The sequence below is a fragment of the Argopecten irradians genome, chromosome 14 (genome assembly GCF_041381155.1).
Source record: "Argopecten irradians isolate NY chromosome 14, Ai_NY, whole genome shotgun sequence".
Taxonomy (NCBI): Eukaryota; Metazoa; Mollusca; class Bivalvia; order Pectinida; family Pectinidae; genus Argopecten; species Argopecten irradians.
The window spans coordinates 17479603-17504501 of record NC_091147.1 but is presented as its reverse complement, the minus strand read 5'-3'; the positions used below and the strand labels follow the sequence as shown (position 1 = coordinate 17504501).

Genomic DNA, 24899 nt, shown 5'->3' with positions numbered 1-24899 from the left:
CCTTTGAGACGAATTATGTAAGCATTAAACTGCATACAGTTGGCAATTATGGGAGTATGAATCATTGCAAAGTGGACAGCGGAAAATTTAATGAGGTGCTTCATGTTGAATTTGCTGCTGGACAGTTGGTATTCATATTCCCATAATTTCCAACTGAATGCAGTTCAATGCTTATATTTACATTTGATAGTAATTTTATGATACAGAATTCCAAGAGATTTTACATCTGTAATGAATAGACAATTCATTATCATCAAGGACGGAACAGTCATTAATTAGAACACTCATTTTCCACGATCACTGACGCAACATTGTGATGTCACAATGCTAATGATGTCAAAATATTGATAAGCAGTTGTCAATTCATGTACTGGTGAACACCAAATGCGTTTGGTAAGGAAACATAAGGGGGTTGCAGTGAAAGACATTAAAGAAAAAAAAACCTCTCAGTCTTACCCTCTCATCCAACCCTTACTTTTCCATTTGACCCCGGATTTATATTTTTTAGGTACTTTGGGGTGAAATATTTACCTTATTAATTATAGAGATATACCAAGGATCACTGCCTTGTTTTGCCATTGCAACTCTAACATCTCTAAACAATGGTTTTATAAACACTGGGGTATATTTAAACATTATTATTATAGGTGGACAAAGGGGGCGCGGCCTCGCCTGAGACAGATCCACACGAGGATGTCAGGGGCCTACTTCCACCGAGGCATCACAAGATTGCGGGCCGAGGAACTCCTGCTCGGAGCGAAGGAGGATGGCAGTTTCCTGGTGCGGGACAGCGAGACTTTGACGGGAGCATTTGTTCTGTGTTTGTTGTAAGTAGTACTCGGTATAAGTGGTACTAATAGTGTTTACACTACACGTGTGTGTCAGTCACACTTACCATGTATTATTGTACACGATTATATACATGTACTGTGTAAATGTACAATTATCTATATAAACTGGAAACAGAATATTATACAACACACGTTATGATATGAATTTCATTTCAGAAAATTTAGTTGTGAGATGTAAATACAAAGTGAATTGGGCAGCACACAATGCCTACATTAGCCTCTCACGATAATTACACAAATAACAATTTACGATAAAGATCTCCCATTATTTCTCTCCCTGTCTCCGCTTCATTTTCACCACCCTAGTCCATGACATAATCTTCAAATAGACGTCATTATACTATAGATGTAGAATACAGAAATTCTACAGTTAAAATATATGTAGTACATGTATAACAATAATAATAATGATTAAACAGTTAAGGAGTCTCACAAGTTGTATACAGTAAAACCCCGTTATATCGCCACCTTCTGTTTTCCTAGATTTTGGCGATATATCGAGTTTGGCGGTATATCGGACTTGTCGTTGAAATCTTAATTAGGCCTTAATATAGGTAGTCCCCCGGTGCCGTACTGAAACAGACTTTCTAGTCAGTCTGTGTAGTGTACAGCCACTTCGTATTTTGTAATATGAACAGTTCCAAAATTAAAGTAATTTCGATAGTAGTCTTTCAATAAATATGTCAGCTTTATGTGTGTAAAATACGAAAACCGAACACGTTTGTGCTACCACGTATCGTGCCGTAGTTGCCTGCTAGATGGGATTTTCTCGGTTACATGATATTTTTATTACGGGAAATCCCGCCCGGAAACAAAGAATAGAAGTTCTGAACAAGCGCAGTGCGGTCGTGACCTCACTTCCGCGCACATGGATTTGATCTTACTAATAAACGGCGGATTCTTCTGCACGTACGTTATATTTCTATCGCTCTTGAAATTGCTAGTTGCATTTTATGGTCCAATATAAACGAACGATGATATAGAGAAATAGACTTGTGGGTTCCTTTTTGTCAATAAATAACTAACGTTACGATAGTACGTAAAACACATGTACAGAAGCAAGTTTTTTTCACCACAACTTGCGATACCTACCTGTAAAACAATAACAAAGGTGTACCCATATTGTTAATTGATTTCACTGTGTACACAAGGTCATACACGCGGCCATAGTGTGTGTAGCTGATTACCTGTCAGTCGGCAGTTGAGCACCTTACAAAAACATGTGTCCCTATCAACAGAATTTGGCGATATTAACGAGGTCATTATAGTGTTATTTTAATCATTTGTTCCGCAAATGTGATGGCGGATGGCGGGTTTGGCGATATAACGGGTGTATTTGTATGGAGGGAAATCCGTTCTGAATAAATTCATGGCGATAAGCGAGTTTGGCGGTAAAACGGGTGGCAATATAACGGGGTTTTACTGTATATCATGAAACTTATTTCAGACAATTATTCACAATGATACCCGATTACATCTGTGTGGGACTAGTGTCTCCTCTTTTTGATCAAGTTAGTTACATACTTTTGAACTGAAACTTGGTCAAGTTACTCTTTGCATCAGACAGAGCAAGTGGACAAAGATTGAGAAAAATATTTAAACCAATTCTGGTGTTTTCTGGCATTCAAAATATACAGAATTTTGAGAAATCATGTTATTGTCCTCTTTTGTCAAAGTTAATCAGATCTATACGAATTGAATCTTAGTCAAGTTGCTTTTTGCATCAGTCAGAAAACATAGATGAGTGAGTTTCAGAAATATATCTAAACCAGTTCTAGTATATTTAGGGCCAATTGTTAAACTGAAACTTGGTCAAAATACACTTTGTAGCCTTCAAGGCACTATAGATAAAGATTGACGAATATATTTCTCTGATTCTCAGACTTTTGGTGTGAAAAATCCAGAATTTTGGTGGATTTTCAGAATGTGTCATCTTTTTGACTAAGTTTATCAAAATCTGAACTTACTGAGACTTGAGAAGTGTGTATGCAGGAAATGATAAAAGAAAGTACAATGATGTACATACCAATATTTCATATTGTACATGAGCAAATGTTACTCTAATGATGAACTTTCATTATCTAAGATCAAGTAGATAAAAGTATATATAAGAAAAACTTGAATTTACCACATCCATTTCTGTATGGAATTAAATACTACTGTATGCAGTTCAATGCTTATTACATTTGAAAGCAATTTTATGATACAAAATTAAAAGAGATTTTACATCTATAATGAATAGACAATTCATTATCATCAAGGACCGAGCAGTCATTAATTATAATAGTCATTTTCCATTATCACTGACGCAACATTGTGATGTCACAATGATAATGATGTCAAAATAAATAATGATGAACATTCATAATCTAAGAACAAGTAGATAAAAGTATATACATGTATAAGAAAACATGAATTTACCTCATCCATTTCTGTATTGAATTAAATACGTATGATGTATGATGGTTTGACCAATTTTCCACAAATAAATTAAATAATATAATCAGTGTACTGCAAATGCTATTGAGCTAAAATATAATTAAATCATAGGGGCCCTAGAGTTAATCAAGGTATCTTTAACCACTTTTTGGGTGAGGCTGGAATCTCAAAATATATTCCAAATACCACCTCCAGTGTTTTAATTAAATTTTGAAGATATAGCTCTGATGAGAACATCAGAGACACATGTACATCGTTTGAAAATAGGTTGATATGTCTTCTTCTTAACCTGTAACAAGGTTAGCAGAGACTCACTGACTGTCAGTCCATGTTTGATGGCTTTCTGTCTGTGTTTGTCGGGATAATGTTGGATAAAGTTTTAAGATTTTAATTACTGGGATCCATCTTCTCATGTTTGACGGTGATTGATCTCGGCAGGGGATCGTTGGGGATGGTATCAGAATAGAGTCCCGTAGAGAAAGAAGTGATCCCATAGAGAGAGAAGTGATAGTGGGAAGATGTGAGGGGTTTTATGGTTTTATTGTAGGTATGGCCCTGTTTGTTTTGACTGGCACACACTGTGCTTAAGTTCAATACAACATTTAGAACTAACCAAGTCTGGAAGATCTATCTGAGTTCCTCCCCAAATCTGGAAGACGTATCTGTAGGTTGATGATGTTTACATGGTGATTGTTGACAGGTTAGGGGGTATTAACGGTAGAACAGCCATCCAGGCATGACACTTTCCATCAATAAATACACCGTTTGTATTTTACAAATTAGTAATTAGCCTACTGTAGTTATTTTGATGGTAGCCACTTGCCCCTCCAGTGCTGTGAGTTTACTGAGTGTGCAGTCTGGAATAGTTAGCATTCTGGGTAATTTATGCCGGTTTTACTGTCAATGTCATTACCTGGCCATTAGTTATAAGTTATATACTCGTTGATTTTCACTACACCTGTCAATTACCTGTCAGTACAATATATCTCAAATCCATTAACATAACTTTTGGATAATTTAGTGTAAACCAACTTTCTTTTGCATCCGACTTAATTTTGCAAATTTCGCTTTCAAGGTAAATTAACAAAAGTTTATCTCTGTAGTATCATCCACAGTTTTGCACAATTCAATTCATAGCTACATGTATTTCCATTCAATTTTTATTCCGTGAAACTAAATCTCTGCCAAAAATCTTTGAAACTGAAATTTGCGAAATTTAGTAGCCACAAAAGAGGATAGTTCACAGTATAATAATTGAAGCAATTTGTAGAGAAGACACAAATGTTATTGGCACCAATAATCCCCTATACTGCACAGGATTATCTAGTGGGTGCTAGGGAAATGACAAATCCATCTTACTCAAAGGGGAGTAGGGATACCCTAAGACGTTAAATAGAATCTAACATTGGTCTGTTAAATGGACCGGGAATTTTCAACCTGAATGAAAGATTTTGACTGGTTAACCCTAGTCTTGCAGAGGGAGAAAAATAAGCATCCAATTAATATTTAATACATTCTACGTCTGTTTTGTCCTCTGAGGACTCGTCAGTGATGTTACAGTCACAATACACCTGTTTTGTCCTCTGAGGATTTGTCAGTGATGTTATGTTCACCATACAGCTGTTTTGTCCTCTGAGGATTTGTCAGTGATGTTATGTTCACCATACACCTGTTTTGTCCTCTGAGGACTCGTCAGTGATGTTATGGTCACCATACAGCTGTTTTGTCCTCTGAGGACTCGTCAGTGATGTTATGGTCACTATACAGCTGTTTTGTCCTTTAAGGACTCGTCAGTGATGTTATGGTCTCCATACAGCTGTTTGTCCTCTGGGGACTCCTCAGTGATGTTATGGTCACCATACAGCTGTTTTGTCCTCTGAGGACTCGTCAGTGATGTTATGTTCACCATACAGCTGTTTTGTCCTTTAAGGACTCGTCAGTGATGTTATGGTCACCATACAGCTGTTTTGTCCTCTGAGGATTTGTCAGTGATGTTATGTTCACCATACACCTGTTTTGTCCTTTAAGGACTCCTCAGTGATGTTATGGTCTCCATACAGCTGTTTTGTCCTCTGAGGACTCGTCAGTGATGTTATGGTTACCATACAGCTGTTTTGTCCTCTGAGGACTCCTCAGTGATGTTATGGTCACCATACAGCTGTTTGTCCTCTGAGGACTCCTCAGTGATGTTATGGTCTCCATACAGCTGTTTGTCCTCTGGGGACTCCTCAGTGATGTTATGGTCACCATACAGCTGTTTTGTCCTCTGAGGACTCCTCAGTGATGTTATGGTCACCATACAGCTGTTTTGTCCTTTAAGGACTCCTCAGTGATGTTATGGTCTCCATACAGCTGTTTGTCCTCTGAGGACTCCTCAGTGATGTTATGGTCACCATACAGCTGTTTGTCCTCTGAGGACTTGTCAGTGATGTTATGGTCACCATACAGCTGTTTTGTCCTTTAAGGACTCGTCAGTGATGTTATGGTCTCCATACAGCTGTTTGTCCTCTGGGGACTCCTCAGTGATGTTATGGTCACCATACAGCTGTTTTGTCCTCTGAGGACTCGTCAGTGATGTTATGGTCACCATACAGCTGTTTTATCCTCTGAGGACTCGTCAGTGATGTTATGGTTACCATACAGCTGTTGTGTCCTCTGATGACTTGTCAGTGATGTTATGGTCTCCATACAGCTGTTTTGTCCTCTGAAAACTCGTCAGTGATGTTATGGTTACCATACAGCTGTTTTATCCTCTGATGACTTGTCAGTGATGTTATGGTCTCCATACAGCTGTTTTGTCCTCTGATGACTCGTCAGTGATGTTATGGTCACCATACAGCTGTTTTGTCCTCTGAAAACTCGTCAGTGATGTTATGGTCACCATACAGCTGTTTTGTCCTCTGAGGACTCGTCAGTGATGTTATGGTCACCATACAGCTGTTTTGTCCTCTGAGGACTCGTCAGTGATGTTATGGTCACCATACAGCTGTTTTGTCCTCTGAGGACTTGTCAGTGATGTTATGGTCACCATACAGCTGTTTTGTCCTCTGAGGACTCGTCAGTGATGTTATGGTCACCATACAGCTGTTTTGTCCTCTGAGGACTCGTCAGTGATGTTATGGTCACCATACAGCTGTTTTGTCCTCTGATGACTTGTCAGTGATGTTATGGTTACCATACAGCTGTTTTATCCTCTGATGACTTGTCAGTGATGTTATGGTCACCATACAGCTGTCTTGTTTTGTCCTCTGAGGACTCGTCAGTGATGTTATGGTCACCATACAGCTGTTTTGTCCTCTGATGACTCGTCAGTGATGTTATGGTCACCATACAGCTGTTTTGTCCTCTGAGGACTCGTCAGTGATGTTATGGTCACCATACAGCTGTTTTGTCCTCTGAGGACTCGTCAGTGATGTTATGGTCTCCATACAGCTGTTTTGTCCTCTGAGGACTCGTCAGTGATGTTATGGTCACCATACAGCTGTTTTGTCCTCTGAGGACTCGTCAGTGATGTTATGGTCACCATACAGCTGTTTTGTCCTCTGAGGACTCGTCAGTGATGTTATGGTCTCCATACAGCTGTTTTGTCCTCTGAGGACTCGTCAGTGATGTTATGGTCTCCATACAGCTGTTTTGTCCTCTGATGACTTGTCAGTGATGTTATGGTTACCATACAGCTGTTTTGTCCTCTGAGGACTCGTCAGTGATGTTATGGTCTCCATACAGCTGTTTTGTCCTCTGAGGACTCCTCAGTGATGTTATGGTCTCCATACAGCTGTTTTGTCCTCTGAGGACTCATCAGTGATGTTATTGTCTCCATACACCTGTTTTGTCCTCTGAGGACTCGTCAGTGATGTTATGGTCACCATACAGCTGTTTTGTCCTCTGAGGACTCCTCAGTGATGTTATGGTCACCATACAACTGTTTGTCCCTATTTGATTTGTCAGTGATGTAGGATTACTATCCCACTATAATGGATTTGCATATTACAAAGTTATCTGCCTTTGTGGGTAGGTATTGATTGTGACATCATTTGTTTTTTAGCGTAATGTCATACTTTCCGGAGAAAAAAACATGGATTTCGCTTACAAAATAATGACATAACAATCAATACCTACCGGCAAGGGAGCAAACTCTTTGATATGTGATGATGGAATTATGATTCCCTAGGATCCACCAGTGATACCAAATGCAAAAAGCATTAAAAAAGACTACTTACTTCAAAATAAGAAAAAGATCAAAGCTCTAGCTGACATCTAGGTAGATAAAATCTAATGGTTTTAAAATGTACTAAAGGTCATGGGTTCAAATCTAAAACTCATTGTATCTTCCATTCAATTGTGTGCTACATAATATTTATTTGTGTTACATACTTATTGTTATCATTGCCTGGTAAAACATAATGTTACTATTATTCTGGATTGTATTCTGAATCCCTGTACATATGCCCATAGGCACTGTGTAGGAATTGTTTCGCCAAATGTTTGATGTTTATTTGAACTAATTATAGGTTGGTACTGGGTCAGAGTAAAATTAGGAGGAGATGAGTTTACAGAACATAAATATTAGTACAGTAACGCCACATACACCTGTGTTCTACAGATGTCTGCTTTCTGTATTTACCTAAATCTGTTCATCTGGCATCAGGGATTATAAACATGTACAGTAGATTCAGTATACAACTTGGGTTTATCAACATATAAACCCAAAATGTATACAAATGGGGTTTATCAACACTATTAGACCCTAAAGGAATACAAATTGGGTTTATAAACTCATAGACCCTAAAGGGATACAAATGGAGTTTATCAAGTCATAGACCCTAAAAGAATACCAATGGGGTTTATCAACTCATAGACCCTAAAGGAATACAAATGGGGTTTACAAACTCATAGACCCTAAAGGGATACAAATGGAGTTTATAACCTCATAGACCCTAAAGGGATACAAATGGAGTTTATCAAGTCATAGACCCTAAAAAATACAAATGAGATTTATCAACTCATAGACCCTAAAGATATATACAAATGGGGTTTATGATATAGACTGAGCACTAACAAATATGGTACCTTTGTGAAAGGACCACCTGCTTAATAAGACCCTTTTTAGGTCCCTAAAAGCCAATTTCAACTTATTATGACCTGTGTTAATGTATCATTTGGCAACTAAGACCATTTTCTTTTCCCTCTGTGGTCTTTATAGACATCTTTTTTCACCACCTCCACCACCACAACTGGCACCTCTATCACCACCACAACTGCCACCTCTATCACCACAACTGGCACCTCTATCACCACCACAACTGCCACCTCAATCACCACCACAACTGCCACCTCTATCACCACCACAACTGCCACCTCTATCACCACCACAACTGCCACCTCTATCACCACCACAACTGCCACCTCTATCACCACCACAACTGCCACCTCTATCACCACCACAACTGCCACCTCTATCACCACCACAACTGCCACCTCTATCACCACCACAACTGCCACCTCTATCACCACCACAAACTGCCACCTCTATCACCACCACAACTGCCACCTCTATCACCACCACAACTGCCACCTCTATCACCAACACAACTGCCACCTCTATCACCACCACAACTGCCACCTCTATCACCAACACAACTGCCACCTCTATCACTACCACAACTGCCACCTCTATCACAACCACAACTGCCACCTCTATCACAACCACAACTGCCACCTCTATCACAACCACAACTGCCACCTCTATCACTACCACAACTGCCACCTCTATCACCACAACTGTCACCTCTATCACCACAACTGTCACCTCTATCACCACCACAACTGCCACCTCTATTACAACCACAACTGCCACCTCTATCACCACCACAACTGCCACCTCTATTACAACCACAACTGCCACCTCTATCACCACCACAACTGCCACCTCTATCACCACAACTGCCACCTCTATCACCACCACAACTGCCACCTCTATCACAACCACAACTGTCACCTCTATCACCACCACAACTGCCACCTCTATTACAACCACAACTGCCACCTCTATCACCACCACAACTGGCACCTCTATCACCACAACTGCCATCTCTATCACCACCACAACTGCCACCTCTATTACAACCACAACTGCCACCTCTATCACCACCACAACTGCCACCTCTATCACCAACACAACTGCCACCTCTATCACCACCACAACTGCCACCTCTATCACAACCACAACTGCCACCTCTATCACAACCACAACTGCCACCTCTATCACAACCACAACTGCCACCTCTATCACCACCACAACTGCCACCTCTATCACCACCACAACTGCCACCTCTATCACCACCACAACTGCCACCTCTATCACCACCACAACTGCCACCTCTATCACCACCACAACTGCCACCTCTATCACCACCACAACTGCCACCTCTATCACCACAACTGTCACCTCTATCACCACCACAACTGCCACCTCTATCACAACCACAACTGCCACCTCTATCACCACCACAACTGCCACCTCTATCACAACCACAACTGCCACCTCTATCACCACCACAACTGGCACCTCTATCACCACAACTGCCACCTCTATCACCACCACAACTGCCACCTCTATTACAACCACAACTGCCACCTCTATCACCACTAAAACTGCCACCTCTATCACCAACAACAACTGCCACCTCTATCACTACCACAACTGCCACCTCTATCACAACCACAACTGCCACCTCTATCACAACCACAACTGCCACCTCTATCACCACCACAACTGCCACCTCTATCACCACCACAACTGCCACCTCTATCACCACCACAACTGCCACCTCTATCACCACCACAACTGCCACCTCTATCACAACCACAACTGCCACCTCTATCACCACCACAACTGCCACCTCTATCACCACCACAACTGCCACCTCTATCACCACCACAACTGCCACCTTTATCACCACCATAACTTGCACCTCTGTCACTACCACAACTGCCACCTCTATCACCACCAAAACTGCCACCTTTATCACCACCATAACTGGCACCTCTATCACCACCACCATTGCCACCTCTGTCACCTCTATCACCACCACAACTGCCACCTCTATCACCACCACAACTGCCACCTCTATCACAACCACAACTGCCACCTCTATCACCACCACAACTGCCACCTCTATCACCACACAACTGCCACCTCAATCACCACCACAACTGTTACCTCTATCACCACCACAACTGCCACCTCTATTACAACCACAACTGCCACCTCTATCACCACCACAACTGCCACCTCTATCACCACCACAACTGCCACCTCTATCACTACCACAACTGCCACCTCTATCACCACCACAACTGCCACCTCTATCACCACCACAACTGCCACCTCTATCACAACCACAACTGCCACCTCTATCACCACCACAACTGTCACCTCTATCACCACCACAACTGCCACCTCTATCACAACCACAACTGCCACCTCTATCACCACCACAACTGCCACCTCTATCACCAACACAACTGCCACCTCTATCACCACCACAACTGCCACCTTTATCACCACCATAACTTGCACCTCTATCACTACCACAACTGCCACCTCTATCACCACCACAACTGCCAACTTTATCACCACCATAACTTGCACCTCTATCACCAACACAACTGCCACCTCTATCACCACCACAACTGTCACCTCTATCACCACCACAACTGCCACCTCTATCACCACCACAACTGCCACCTCTATCACCACCACAACTGCCACCTCTATCACCACCACAACTGCCACCTCTATCACAACCACAACTGCCACCTCTATCACCACCACAACTGCCACCTCTATCACCACCACAACTGCCACCTCTATCACCACCACAACTGCCACCTCTATCACCACCACAACTGCCACCTCTATCACAACCACAACTGCCACCTCTATCACAACCACAACTGCCACCTCTATCACCACCACAACTGCCACCTCTATCACTACCACAACTGCCACCTCTATCACCACAACTGCCACCTCTATCACCACCACAACTGCCACCTCTATCACCACCACAACTGCCACCTCTATCACCACCACAACTGCCACCTCTATCACCACCACAATTGCCACCTCTATCACCACCACAACTGCCACCTCTATCACCACCACAACTGCCACCTCTATCACCACCACAACTGCCACCTCTATCACCACCACAACTGCCACCTCTATCACCACCACAACTGCCACCTCTATCACCACCACAACTGTCACCTCTATCACCACCACAACTGCCACCTCTATCACTACCACAACTGCCACCTCTATCACTACCACATGTACAGTCAAACCTGTGTATAAAGACCACCCAAAGGACAGAGGGAAAGTGGTCTTTATAGCCAGGTGGTCTTTATAATATGTTGGACCCTAGAAAATGATCATATTAAGCAAATTGTCTTTATACAGAGGTGATCACTAAAGCAGAGTTTACTGTATTTAATCATTTTAATTTTGAATTATTCATTGATAGTGATTTATTGAGTTAATCATGTTTTAATTTACACTCTTTTTATAGCCAAACAACAGACCTTTTTATTTGATGAAATTTATGGTTTTGATTAAAAATTTCAACATATTTGCTTTTTCTTATTAACTTTTGATTTTTTTTAAAACCTTTCTTTTAAAATGAAGATAGAGAAGCAAATAAAATGTCTGATTTATAGATTCAAGTTACAATCTCGTTATATATATAGCTGGTCTCCATTAAGTTTGATAGACATAAAAATCAAAACTGACATCTTCTTTTAGCAGATTAGAAGCTGGGCCTGACAACAGGAATTTGTTAGAACTTCAAAGTTGGCTAAAGCTACCATTGAAACCTAGTGGCATTAAAAGTTGATTCCTATATGGTAACAGATAAAACATACATATGTAGGGCTTGTCGTAATGAAGCACTGTTAGCTTGATGGGAAAACTTACATGAAATGATTTTGATGTTTTAGCAAAATTGGAATCAATCATTCAACACATGTAAGAGGAAATTATGATGGTAAATATACAACATATGTAAAATATATTAGATGTAGAAAGCTATAGATTTATTAACAGACTTCTGATGGGAGTTTTATGGGTTAAGCTGTCCATGCTGTGAGGATCGGTATGATAGAGTGGCTGTGATGTGGTCAGCCAAGCACCTGCCAGAGTGGACTCTATCTTGGTGTCAGTGACTCACTAGGAAATTCTAGTCTATCAGACCATCATCAGTACACTAAAAGGCTCTGACCTTTGATATGTTGAGCCTACACATGTTTACATCATTAGCTGTATCATTTCACCCAATGATTAATTTACAAGGGGTCAGAGATATGATACTGTTATTCAGGGGCTGGAAAGGTTTGGGGAATCAGGGGGTGGAGAGATTTAGGGCTCAAAGATATGATACCATGGATCAGGGGATGGAGAGTATTTGGTCAGAGATATAATACTGTGATTCAGGGACTGGAAAGGTTTGGGGGATTAGGGGTTAGAGATATGATACTGTGATTCAGGGGCTGGAAAGGTTTGGCAGACCAGGGCATGGAGAGGTTTAGGGGTCAGAGATATAATACTGTGAGTCAGGAGCTGGAAAGGTTTGGGGGACCATGGAGTGGAAAGTATAAGGGGTTAGAGATATGATACTGTGAGTCAGGAGCTGGAAAGGTTTGTGGGACCATGGAGTGGAAAGTATTAGGGGTTAGAGGTATGATACTGTGATTCAGGGGTTGGAAAGGTTTGGGGAAATAGAGGATGGAGAGTTTTAGGGGTCAGGATGTTTAGGAGTAACAGGGCTAGCTGTGTATAGGTGTCACCAATGGAAATTCAGGGACTGAAGGGAAGAAGGATGACAGATAAGTGGTCAGGGGCTCAGGGCTGTGAGAGGGGTGGAATAAAGATGTAGCACAGGTATTTAGTGGTTAGAGAGGGGAATTATACAGAGGGAAAATTGGGAGGCAGTTTATTGAGGTGATACGGAGGAATGATAGAGAAAATTCTAAAATTAGTGGACACTTTATCATCATATACTCTGTGATATAAACCAGCTGACCAGGCACTGGTATGGTGACTCATTCTGTCTCCTAACTGTCTAAGTTGTGTTTATTATACAGCTACACATGTCCTTATTCCTTTTATCTCATTATTTCCATTCCTGTATTTTTGGGAATCATCCTGTTTCCATGGTCTGGTATCGATCACTGATTTGTTTATGAATGTTATCTCACGTTTACCATTGTATTATGCATTATTTCTAATCCCGCATTGCCTTCCATATTAAGTGTTGTTGTTTCCCCGATTTCTAATGTGCTGGAGTGCTAGCCTCATTGAGGAAGGCTCTCCAGGGTTCTGTCCCCTTACTAAGACACACTTATAGTCTATTAAAAGTTTCTGTTTCTGTTTTAGCATTCAGAAATAAAGTGAGTAGGACAACTGGTTTGCCGGTTGTCAGTATTATGTGACCGGGTGGGGTGTGCTGTATTGTGTCTTGGGCAGCATGCTTCAGTGATATAGCACTATAATAGGGTCAACAGTTCCACTACACAAGAAGACACAACATGAATATATCACAGCCTCCAAAAACATACAGGCATTTCCTAATGACCAATTTCCACACAATTTGACCTGAGTATAAAGGTCACTTGAATATAGGGACCAATCTTTGTCCCTTTGGTGGTCCTTATAGACAGGTTTGACATTATATAGGTTTCCCATATCATCTCTTGATTCAAATGTTTGTTTGCTAACAGGCATCAGTCCAGAGTGCACCAGTACCGAGTTCTACCTGGGCCTGATGGGAAACTCTCCGTACAGGTATGTACCTGTATATTTCTTTACCTAATATAAAGTATCAATCTTGTTGTTATTACATGATAACTAAGCTCTTGTAAATTTTTACCAAAAAAATATCATTTACTGTTCTATTTCTTTGTGTGCATGATCAATCATTAAAAAAAAATACCAATTTTTTTGAATTTTGACAATTTTTATACAATTTGTAATATTTTTTTCTGTGCAGGCTGAAGGTGGCAATGTCGAACCAAAATACAACAACTTAAATGAGCTTATTGCTGACTACATCAAAAAGGGGGAGAAAAATGGTCTCATCTACGCGATGAAAGTTCCAGTATCCCCAGAGAGGGGTGACGACCCAGACACAGGTAATGAAGACTACAGTATATCAGAAGTGTTGTAAAGTCTGAGGTTTATGTACCTCTCCCACTTATAACCTTAACTCTCTTCAACTCTCCTCGTAATCTCCTCCTACACTTAATCTCTTTTTGCACTCTTTTTCATCCTCCCTCCGACTGTCACCCAGTTGTCCTCCTTTGCTCTGTTTTTATTCCCTTCTCATTCTCATGGCCTCTAATTTTAGTGAGTTCTCCTCCCTCTCGATCTTCTTCACCATATTAATATCCCTCCTCGTACCCTTTACTTCTCCTCCCACGTAACTATCAGTGAGTTCTTTCCCTCTATTTACATATATTCTCTCTTCAACTATCCTGAAATTATCCTCCTTTTTCCTCTCCTCCCTGCCTTTAATTTGATCCCACCTCCAGCAAATTTCTCAGAATTTGATTGATCAAAAAGGATGTGACATGTTCTTGTATTGACTAGCTAACCACATAATATTATTTTTGGTTTTGGGAGCAGCGTTGGCCGAGTTGTTAAGATGTCTCCACATATTACCACAATCCCTCCACCTCTGGGTTATGATTTTGAATCCCATGTAGGGCAGTTACCAGATGCTGGTTGCTGGTCGGTGGTTTTTCTCTGGGTACTCCGGCTCTCCTCCACCAAAAAACCTGGCACATCCTTACATGACCCTGGCTGTTAATAGGAAGTTAAACTAATAAAACCATAGAAAAAAAAGGGGAAAAAAACTAAAAAAAACATTTTGATATTAGATATCCTCATGCTTGATTGTGATATCACTTTTATCTGACGTGATGATGTAAACAAATCTGTATAACAGGCACTTTGTTTTGTGAAGCAAATATAATCAAGTTGAGGAAATATACATAACTGCTTTGTGAAGTAACTAAGTGAGTCTGTTATATATAGTAGTAATTGATTGAAATTTTCAAATGTTACACCAAATTACTGAATTATTCAAATCTCATACCCGCTATCCTCCTTTAAATTTTCTACCTGACTGGTCTCAAACACACAATTCTCATATGACAGGATATGGCAGTGATTTTCTAGTCTGATGATTTTAAATTGATATAATTTGAATGAAATCATTCCCTCTTTTTCTCTGATGTATATAAATGAAATCCGTTATTTGCTCAATTTGAAAATATAGCGATAAATTTGCACAATAAAATAAAAAAAAATTCTAAAGAATTATCATATCATTTTACATTAGTTTGTTTGTTTGTCTAAACATGTAGCCTTAATTTGTAGCTAAACCCGCTATGTGTGTTCATTTTTCAGGTTTAAACTATTCACTTACACTTTGAAAACAAAAAAAATTAGCAAAACTATAATATTATCGTCAATGTCACCCTGTGTATAAAAACCATTTTCCTGTGTCCTTTGGGTGGTACATGTACTTATATTAAAGAGACAAATATATAGTCTAAACCAGTTATCACCAGGAACAGCATGTTTGACTAGTATATAATGTACAGGTCACAGATTACACAGGTTTTCATATCTATGGAATAAGAAGGAAAGTGTGACGCCGAAATAGACAAGGATTCAATTAAGTCCAGGGCTGGTTTTGAGAAGTTATACGATACTGACATTAAAGTTTTGATGAAAGCCCCATCAGTATGTAACAGAGTTCTGACGTAAAGACTTGACACAGGATATAAAAGCTTATGATATGCTAGTAAATCAGAATTATCATCGTGTACCTGTAGATGAGGACGACTTTGAGGATATGGGTGATTATTTAATTACTGTTGTAGATGAGGATGACTTTGAGAATATGGGTGATTATTTAATTACTGTTGTAGATGAGGATGACTTTGAGGATATGGATGATTATTTAATTACTGTTGTAGATGAGGATGACTTTGAGGATAATTGGTGAATATTTAATTACTGTTGTAGATGAGGATGACTTTGAGAATATGGGTGATTATTTAATTACTGTTGTAGATGAGGATGACTTTGAGGATATGGGTGATTATTTAATTACTGTTGTAGATGAGGATGACTTTGAGGATATGGGTGATTATTTAATTACTGTTGTAGATGAGGATGACTTTGAGGATATGGGTGATTATTTAATTACTGTTGTAGATGAGGATGACTTTGAGGATATGGATGATTATTTAATTACTGTTGTAGATGAGGATGACTTTGAGGATATGGGTGATTATTTAATTACTGTTGTAGATGAGGATGACTTTGAGGATATGGGTGAATATTTAATTATCCCCCCCCCAACGAAGTTGGCGGGGGATATACAAATGGGTTCCGTCCGTCCGTCCGTCCGTCCGTCCGTCCGTCCGTCTGTCCGTCCGTCCGTACGAATGGTTTCCGGAGCATAACTCTAAAACCAGTAGAGATATTTCCACGAAACTTCATACACACATTGGTCTTATGGTCTAGTAGTGCCTTTTGCTATTTTTAGGTTTTCACTTTTTGTACTTTTTTCTGTAACCATAGAAACATTGCTGAAAATAGCAGATTTTTGTACCAGGTTCGTTTCCGGAGCATAACTCTAAAACCAGAAGAGATATTTCCACAAAACTTCATAGACACATTTGTCTTATGGTCTAGTTGTGCCTTTTGCTATTTTAAAGTTTTCACTTTTTGTACTTTTTTCTGTAACCATGGAAACATTGCTGAAAATGGCAGATTTTTGTGTAAGAATCGTTTCCGGAGCACAACTCTAAAACCAGCAGAGATATTTCCATGAAACTTCATAGACACATTGTTCTTATGGTCTAGTAGTGCCTTTTGCTATTTTTAGGTTTTCACTTTTTGTGCTTTTTTCTGTAACCATAGAAACATTGCTGAAAATATCATATTTTTGTAGCAGGTTCATTTCCGGAGCATAACTCTAAAACCAGCAGAGATATTTCCACGAAACTTCATAGACACTTTCTTTTTATGGTCTAGTAGTACCTTTTGCTATTTTCATTTTTTGCACTTTTTCCGTTACCATGGAAACATTGCTGAAAATATCATGGTAAATGGTAAATGTTACTTTGCAAAACTCCACCCATCTTTGTGTATATAGTCTAATATAAATTAATGTCAAGGCTGTATACCTGATTCAACAATTGCAGCCCCACTCTACTTGAATTATACTCCATCTTTCTTTAGCTCAACTTCCTTTTTCCTGTTTTTTTTTCATACACATAAGTCTCTACAATCAAACTTACTTCAGCTTTGATATCTCCATTGGCGGGGGATTGAATGACTATTCTGTTACTGTTGTAGATGAGGATGACTTTGAGGATATGGGTGATTATTTAATTACTGTTGTAGATGAGGATGACTTTGAGGATATGGGTGAATATTTAATTACTGTTGTAGATGAGGATGACTTTGAGGATATGGGTGAATATTTAATTACTGTTGTAGATGAGGATGACTTTGAGGATATGGGTGATTATTTAATTACTGTTGTAGATGAGGATGACTTTGAGGATATGGGTGATTATTTAATTACTGTTGTAGATGAGGATGACTTTGAGGATATGGGTGAATATTTAATTACTGTTGTAGATGAGGATGACTTTGAGGATATGGGTGAATATTTAATTACTGTTGTAGATGAGGATGACTTTGAGGATATGGGTGATTATTTAATTACTGTTGTAGATGAGGATGACTTTGAGGATATGGGTGATTATTTAATTACTGTTGTAGATGAGGATGACTTTGAGGATATGGGTGATTATTTAATTACTGTTGTAGATGAGGATGACTTTGAGGATATGGGTGAATATTTAATTACTGTTGTAGATGAGGATGACTTTGAGGATATGGGTGATTATTTAATTACTGTTGTAGATGAGGATGACTTTGAGGATATGGGTGAATATTTAATTACTGTTGTAGATGAGGATGACTTTGAGGATATGGGTGATTATTTAATTACAACGCGACGAGTGTAGATGAGGATGACTTTGAGGATATGGGTGATTATTTAATTACTGTTGTAGATGAGGATGACTTTGAGGATATGGGTGAATATTTAATTACTGTTGTAGATGAGGATGACTTTGAGGATATGGGTGATTATTTAATTACTGTTGTAGATGAGGATGAACTTTGAGGATATGGGTGAATATTTAATTACTGTTTTAGATGAGGATGACTTTGAGGATATGGGTGAATATTTAATTACTGTTGTAGATGAGGATGACTTTGAGGATATGGGTGATTATTTAATTACTGTTGTAGATGAGGATGACTTTGAGGATATGGGTGAATATTTAATTACTGTTTTAGATGAGGATAACTTTGAGGATATGGGTGAATATTTAATTACTGTTGTAGATGAGGATGACTTTGAGGATATGGGTGATTATATTTAATTACTGTTGTAGATGAGGATGACTTTGAGGATATGGGTGAATATTTAATTACTGTTGTAGATGAGGATGACTTTGAGGATATGGGTGATTATTTAATTACTGTTGTAGATGAGGATGACTTTGAGGATATGGGTGAATATTTAATTACTGTTGTAGATGAGGATGACTTTGAGGATATGGGTGATTATTTAATTACTGTTGTAGATGAGGATGACTTTGAGGATATGGGTGAATATTTAATTACTGTTGTAGATGAGGATGACTTTGAGGATATGGGTGATTATTTAATTACTGTTGTAGATGAGGATGACTTTGAGGATATGGGTGAATATTTAATTACTGTTGTAGATGAGGATGACTTTGAGGATATGGGTGATTATTTAATTACTGTTGTAGATGAGGATGACTTTGAGGATATGGGTGATTATTTAATTACTGTTGTAGATGAGGATGACTTTGAGGATATGGGTGAATATTTAATTACTGTTTTAGATGAGGATGACTTTGAGGATATGGGTGATTATTTAATTACTGTTGTAGATGAGGATGACTTTGAGGATATGGGTGAATATTTAATTACTGTTTTAGATGAGGATGACTTTGAGGATATGGGTGAATTATTTAATTACTGTTGTAGATGAGGATGACTTTGAGGATATGGGTGACTTTATGTTGTAGATGGGATGACTTTGAGGATATGGGTGATATTTAATTACTGTTGTAGATGAGGATGACTTTGAGGATATGGGTGATTATTTAATTACTGTTGTAGATGAGGATGACTTTGAGGATATGGGTGATTATTGTTACTGTTGTAGATGAGGATGACTTTGAGGATATGGGTGAATATTTAATTACTGTTGTAGATGAGGATGACTTTGAGGATATGGGTGACTGTTGTATGTTGTAGATGAGGATGACTTTGAGGATATGGGTGAATATTTAATTACTGTTGTAGATGAGGATGACTTTGAGGATATGGGTGACTGTTGTTGTAGATGAGGATGACTTTGAGGATATGGGTGAATATTTAATTACTGTTGTAGATGAGGATGACTTTGAGGATATATGGGGGTGAATATTTAATTACTGTTGTAGATGAGGATGACTTTGAGGATATGGGTGACTTTGTTGTAGATGAGGATGACTTTGAGGATATGGGTGAATATTTAATTACTGTTGTAGATGAGGATGACTTTGAGGATATGGGTGACTGTTGTTATGTTGTAGATGAGGATGACTTTGAGGATATGGGTGAATATTTAATTACTGTTGTAGATGAGGATGACTTTGAGGATATGGGTGAATATTTAATTACTGTTGTAGATGAGGATGACTTTGAGGATATGGTAGATGAGTGATTTAATTACTGTTGTAGATGAGGATGACTTTAGGATATGGGTGAATATTTAATTACTGTTGTAGATGAGGATGACTTTGAGGATATGGGTGAATATTTAATTACTGTTGTAGATGAGGATGACTTTGAGGATATGGGTGAATATTTAATTACTGTTGTAGATGAGGATGACTTTGAGGATATGGGTGAATATTTAATTACTGTTGTAGATGAGGATGACTTTGAGGATATGGGTGAATATTTAATTACTGTTGTAGATGAGGATGACTTTGAGGATATGGGTGATTATTTAATTACTGTTGTAGATGAGGATGACTTTAAGGATATGGGTGAATATTTAATTACTGTTTTAGATGAGGATGACTTTGAGGATATGGGTGAATATGTAATTACTGTTGTAGATGAGGATGACTTTGAGGATATGGGTGATTATTTAATTACTGTTGTAGATGAGGATGACTTTAAGGATATGGGTGAATATTTAATTACTGTTGTAGATGAGGATGACTTTGAGGATATGGGTGAATATTTAATTACTGTTGTAGATGAGGATGACTTTGAGGATATGGGTGAATATTTAATTACTGTTGTAGATGAGGATGACTTTGAGGATATGGGTGAATATTTAATTACTGTTGTAGATGAGGATGACTTTGAGGATATGGGTGAATATTTAATTACTGTTGTAGATGAGGATGACTTTGAGGATATGGGTGATTATTTAATTACTGTTGTAGATGAGGATGACTTTGAGGATATGGGTGAATTATTTAATTACTGTTGTAGATGAGGATGACTTTGAGGATATGGGTGATTATTTAATTACTGTTGTAGATGAGGATGACTTTGAGGATATGGTGATTTATTACTGTTTTAGATGAGATACTTTGAGGATTGGGTGATATTTAATTACTGTTGTAGATGAGGATGACTTTAGGATATGGGTGATTTAATACTGTTGTAGATGAGGATACTTTGAGGATATGGGTGAATATTTAATTACTGTTGTAGATGAGGATGACTTTGAGGATATGGGTGATATTTAATTACTGTTGTAGATGAGGATGACTTTGAGGATATGGGTGATTATTTAATTATTACTGTTGTAGATGAGGATGACTTTGAGGATATGATGGTGAATATTTAATTACTGTTGTAGATGAGATTGGATGACTTTGAGATATGGTGATATTTAATTACTGTTGAGATGATGACTTGGGTGAATATTTAATTACTGTTGTAGATAATGAGGATGACTTTTGAGGATATGGGTGAATATTTAATTACTGTTTGTAGATGAGGATGACTTTGAGGATATGGGTAATATGCAGCATCACCAACAACAACACCAAGTGAAGCTGCCATCCTACGTCAACATTTCCCTAGGGGGCGACGCCGGTAATATCAAGGTCAATGGACCAACACATAGGCTACAGACAGAACTACTGAGAAACTTCTCTAAAATGACCGAGTGCGTATATATACTGTAAAATCTATATGAGGTTATCATATTTATTCTGCCTATTACAGAGTTAGCTCCCTTTCAGGTAGGTATTGATTGTTACATCATTTTTTTCGTGAGCGTTATTCAAGTCGTTTTCTCAGAAAAGTATGATGTTACGATGGCAATCACATGATGTCACAATCAATACCTACCCGCAAGGGCAGATAACTTACAGATATGCAGAGTACTCCATTTGGGCTTACAGCATTCTGCTCAATTGTAAATTGACTTGAATTGAATTTTTTTTATAAAATTTATTTTTTACGGATTTTAGAATGAAGTTGTCATGTAATACTTTATTTTAATTCTGCCTAGAAAACTCCAAACATAAACTTGATATTTGTATGATGATATTTTCTGTAGCTTTGATTCTTACTTTGAAAACTTGATTCATGGATGACAATTTTTTTTTTAGCTGTGATACAGATTTTAAAGATGTCCTGAAGACATATATAGACAAAGGTTTAGACTCTGATGTCACCGCCAGTCAGGCTGGGGAAACAATCCTGCCAGAATACCAAAGCATAATAGAGGGCGCTGCCAGGGGTCTAAAGCGGTAGGATACTAATATTTTATCAATATGAACTGATGCTGTCTTAAAGAAATCTTTGATAAACTTCTTTGTAGTAATAAAAAAAAACACACAACCATTGAATTCAACACAGCACGAACCTTTGTCTCCTAAAACATGCATAGTCACCATACGCAATCACTGTTAACATGGAAGAATGTTCTTTGAAGACCTTACTGTTGGTTGGATATTGATAAAAAGAAAACCAAATTAAAAATCATGTATATAAACCTTTTGTGAAACAATAATTTGAATCAACATTTTACTATATTGCACAATGATAGATAATTACTGATAATGCATGAGAAAACAAGGCCAAGATGAGTTATGAAATCAGTCTTCTGTTTAATATGAAGAAGAATTTTCAATTTGTAAATTTGAATCTTTTTTTTAGAGAATTAGAAAGTTTCATGAAGAAGATGGCCATCATAGATGATTTACTGGACATTCCTAATGTGTGTACTGGGATGCAACAGATGTCGGATAGAGATAAGGTAAGTCATATTGTAATTATAAAACAACTTATTTTGATGTGCAATTGAATTTCACAATTTTTGCAAAATTTTAAACCACTAAAATTTGATATTTCATTTTTAGCTGCAATTGGTTGAGAAAATTAAAACCAATAAAATTTAGTTTCTTTTTTTTTTTTGCTAAAATTCCTGAGAAAAAAAAAAAAAAAACCCACTAATATTTACTTTTTTCATGTTAAGCTAATATTGGGAAAAATATTTTTACCTTGCTATACGGTAATATCACAAGTGCTGATAAAACACTGGCACATAATGCTCATTTATAAAAGTTTAACGTCTGATTTAAGGTACATGGTTCTGGTATACCCGCAATGTTGGAACTCATGACCAACTGTCTGTCTGATGTCATGACATTAGAGAGCAAGGTAAGGGAGAAAACTAAGATCAAATTAAAAACAAAATTACGATGATTTATCAACAGCCAAATCTCATATTCAAGGTTAGATAGATATAAAAAATAGAAATAAATTGGTAAAACTTAGCTGTGACTGAAACCAATACGCACGCAAACACTGTTAACATGGAAGAATGTTCTTTGAAGACCTTACTGTTGGTTGGATATTGATAAAAAGAAAACCAAATTAAAAAATCATGTATATATGATCCTTTTGTGAAACAATAATTTGAATCAACATTTTACTATATTGCACAATGATAGATAATTACTGATAATGCATGAGAAAACAAGGCCAAGATGAGTTATGAAATCAATCTTCTGTTTAATATGAAGAAGAATATTCAATTTGTAAATTTGAATCTTTTTTTTAGAGAATTAGAAAGTTTTATGAAGAAGATGGCCATCATAGATGATTTACTGGACATTCCTAATGTGTGTACTGGGATGCAACAGATGTCGGATAGAGATAAGGTAAGTCATATTGTAATTATAAAACAACTTATTTTGATGTGCAATTGAATTTCACAATTTTTGCAAAATTTTAAACCGCTAAAATTTGATATTTCATTTTTAGCTGCAATTGCTTGAGAAAATTAAAACCAATAAAATTTAGTTTCTTTTTTTTTTTGCTAAAATTCCTGGAAAAAAACCCCACTAATATTTAATTTTTCATGTTAAGCTAATATTGGGAAAAATATTTTTACCTTGCTATACGGTAATATCACAAGTGCTGATAAAACACTGGCACATAATGCTCATTTATAAAAGTTTAACGTCTGATTTAAGGTACATGGTTCTGGTATACCCGCAATGTTGGAACTCATGACCAACTGTCTGTCTGATGTCATGACATTAGAGAGCAAGGTAAGGGAGAAAACTAAGATCAAATTAAAAACAAAATTACGATGATTTATCAACAGCCAAATCTCATATTCAAGGTTAGATAGATATAAAAAATAGAAATAAATTGGTAAAACTTAGCTGTGACTGAAACCAATCTTCTTACTCCTTGGCCTGTCGTTTATCTTCAGCTGTATTCACAAAAATTTATATCTTTCAAAGTTTATCAAATTTATAGTTTTACATAACAGAACCTGCCAAATTTCAAATATGATTCACGAACATAAACCCATGGGGAAAAGTTCAAACAGTAAATCACTTTGAAAAGTTATTACTTTAAATAATCCATGTTGTACTACAGGTCCATGACACTGTGCGGTACTACGCTGTCTCCCATTATGATTACGTGGAGACAGAATCAGAAGACAAAGGGGTACCAGATGATCTCACACCTTTCTTATCGTCTATCGGTAAACCAGTCATTCCAAGGATAGAGTTTGAGGTAAGATCAGCTGAAATCTCACCTCATTTATCAAGATTTTCAAGAATGTTCAAAATAAAATAGACAACAACATATTGAAGACATATCATAATGATATTGAGTTGTTTCAAGTAAAGTTTTACAAATTCACAATCAGGATTTTATTTGAACAAAATTTTGAAGGAAAAGGATTTTTTTTTTTTTTTTTTAAACAGTGGACAATTTTATTTGTAATACTAAGCTTGACTTGGCATACTGAAAGCAATATAATTCCATAACATTTCTTAGAAATGTTAGGAAAATGTAGACTGAAGATATTTCAGGAATTTGTATGGGTTTTTTTTCATATTGAATACTGTATTTTTGCGCGTTTAGTGCGCACC

General features: G+C 37.8%; 1 protein-coding gene across 6 annotated transcripts in view; it reads left to right on the top strand.

Moving 5' to 3' along the window:
* LOC138307275 (phosphatidylinositol 3,4,5-trisphosphate 5-phosphatase 2-like) overlaps positions 1 to 24899 on the top strand; it is a 63101-nt gene that overhangs the window by 22614 nt on the left and 15588 nt on the right. For all 6 annotated transcript variants that reach the window (XR_011205959.1, XR_011205960.1, XM_069247927.1 and 3 more), the window contains exons 2-9: positions 648 to 827; positions 14073 to 14136; positions 14342 to 14483; positions 21487 to 21661; positions 22110 to 22250; positions 23567 to 23666; positions 23982 to 24059; positions 24397 to 24537. Coding sequence is in view for 4 of the 6 variants with exons in the window: in XM_069247926.1 (XP_069104027.1) it covers positions 648 to 827; positions 14073 to 14136; positions 14342 to 14483; positions 21487 to 21661; positions 22110 to 22250; positions 23567 to 23666; positions 23982 to 24059; positions 24397 to 24537 (1021 nt within the window). In the remaining 2 variants the exon portion in view is untranslated. The remainder of the gene's footprint in view (positions 1 to 647; positions 828 to 14072; positions 14137 to 14341; positions 14484 to 21486; positions 21662 to 22109; positions 22251 to 23566; positions 23667 to 23981; positions 24060 to 24396; positions 24538 to 24899) is intronic.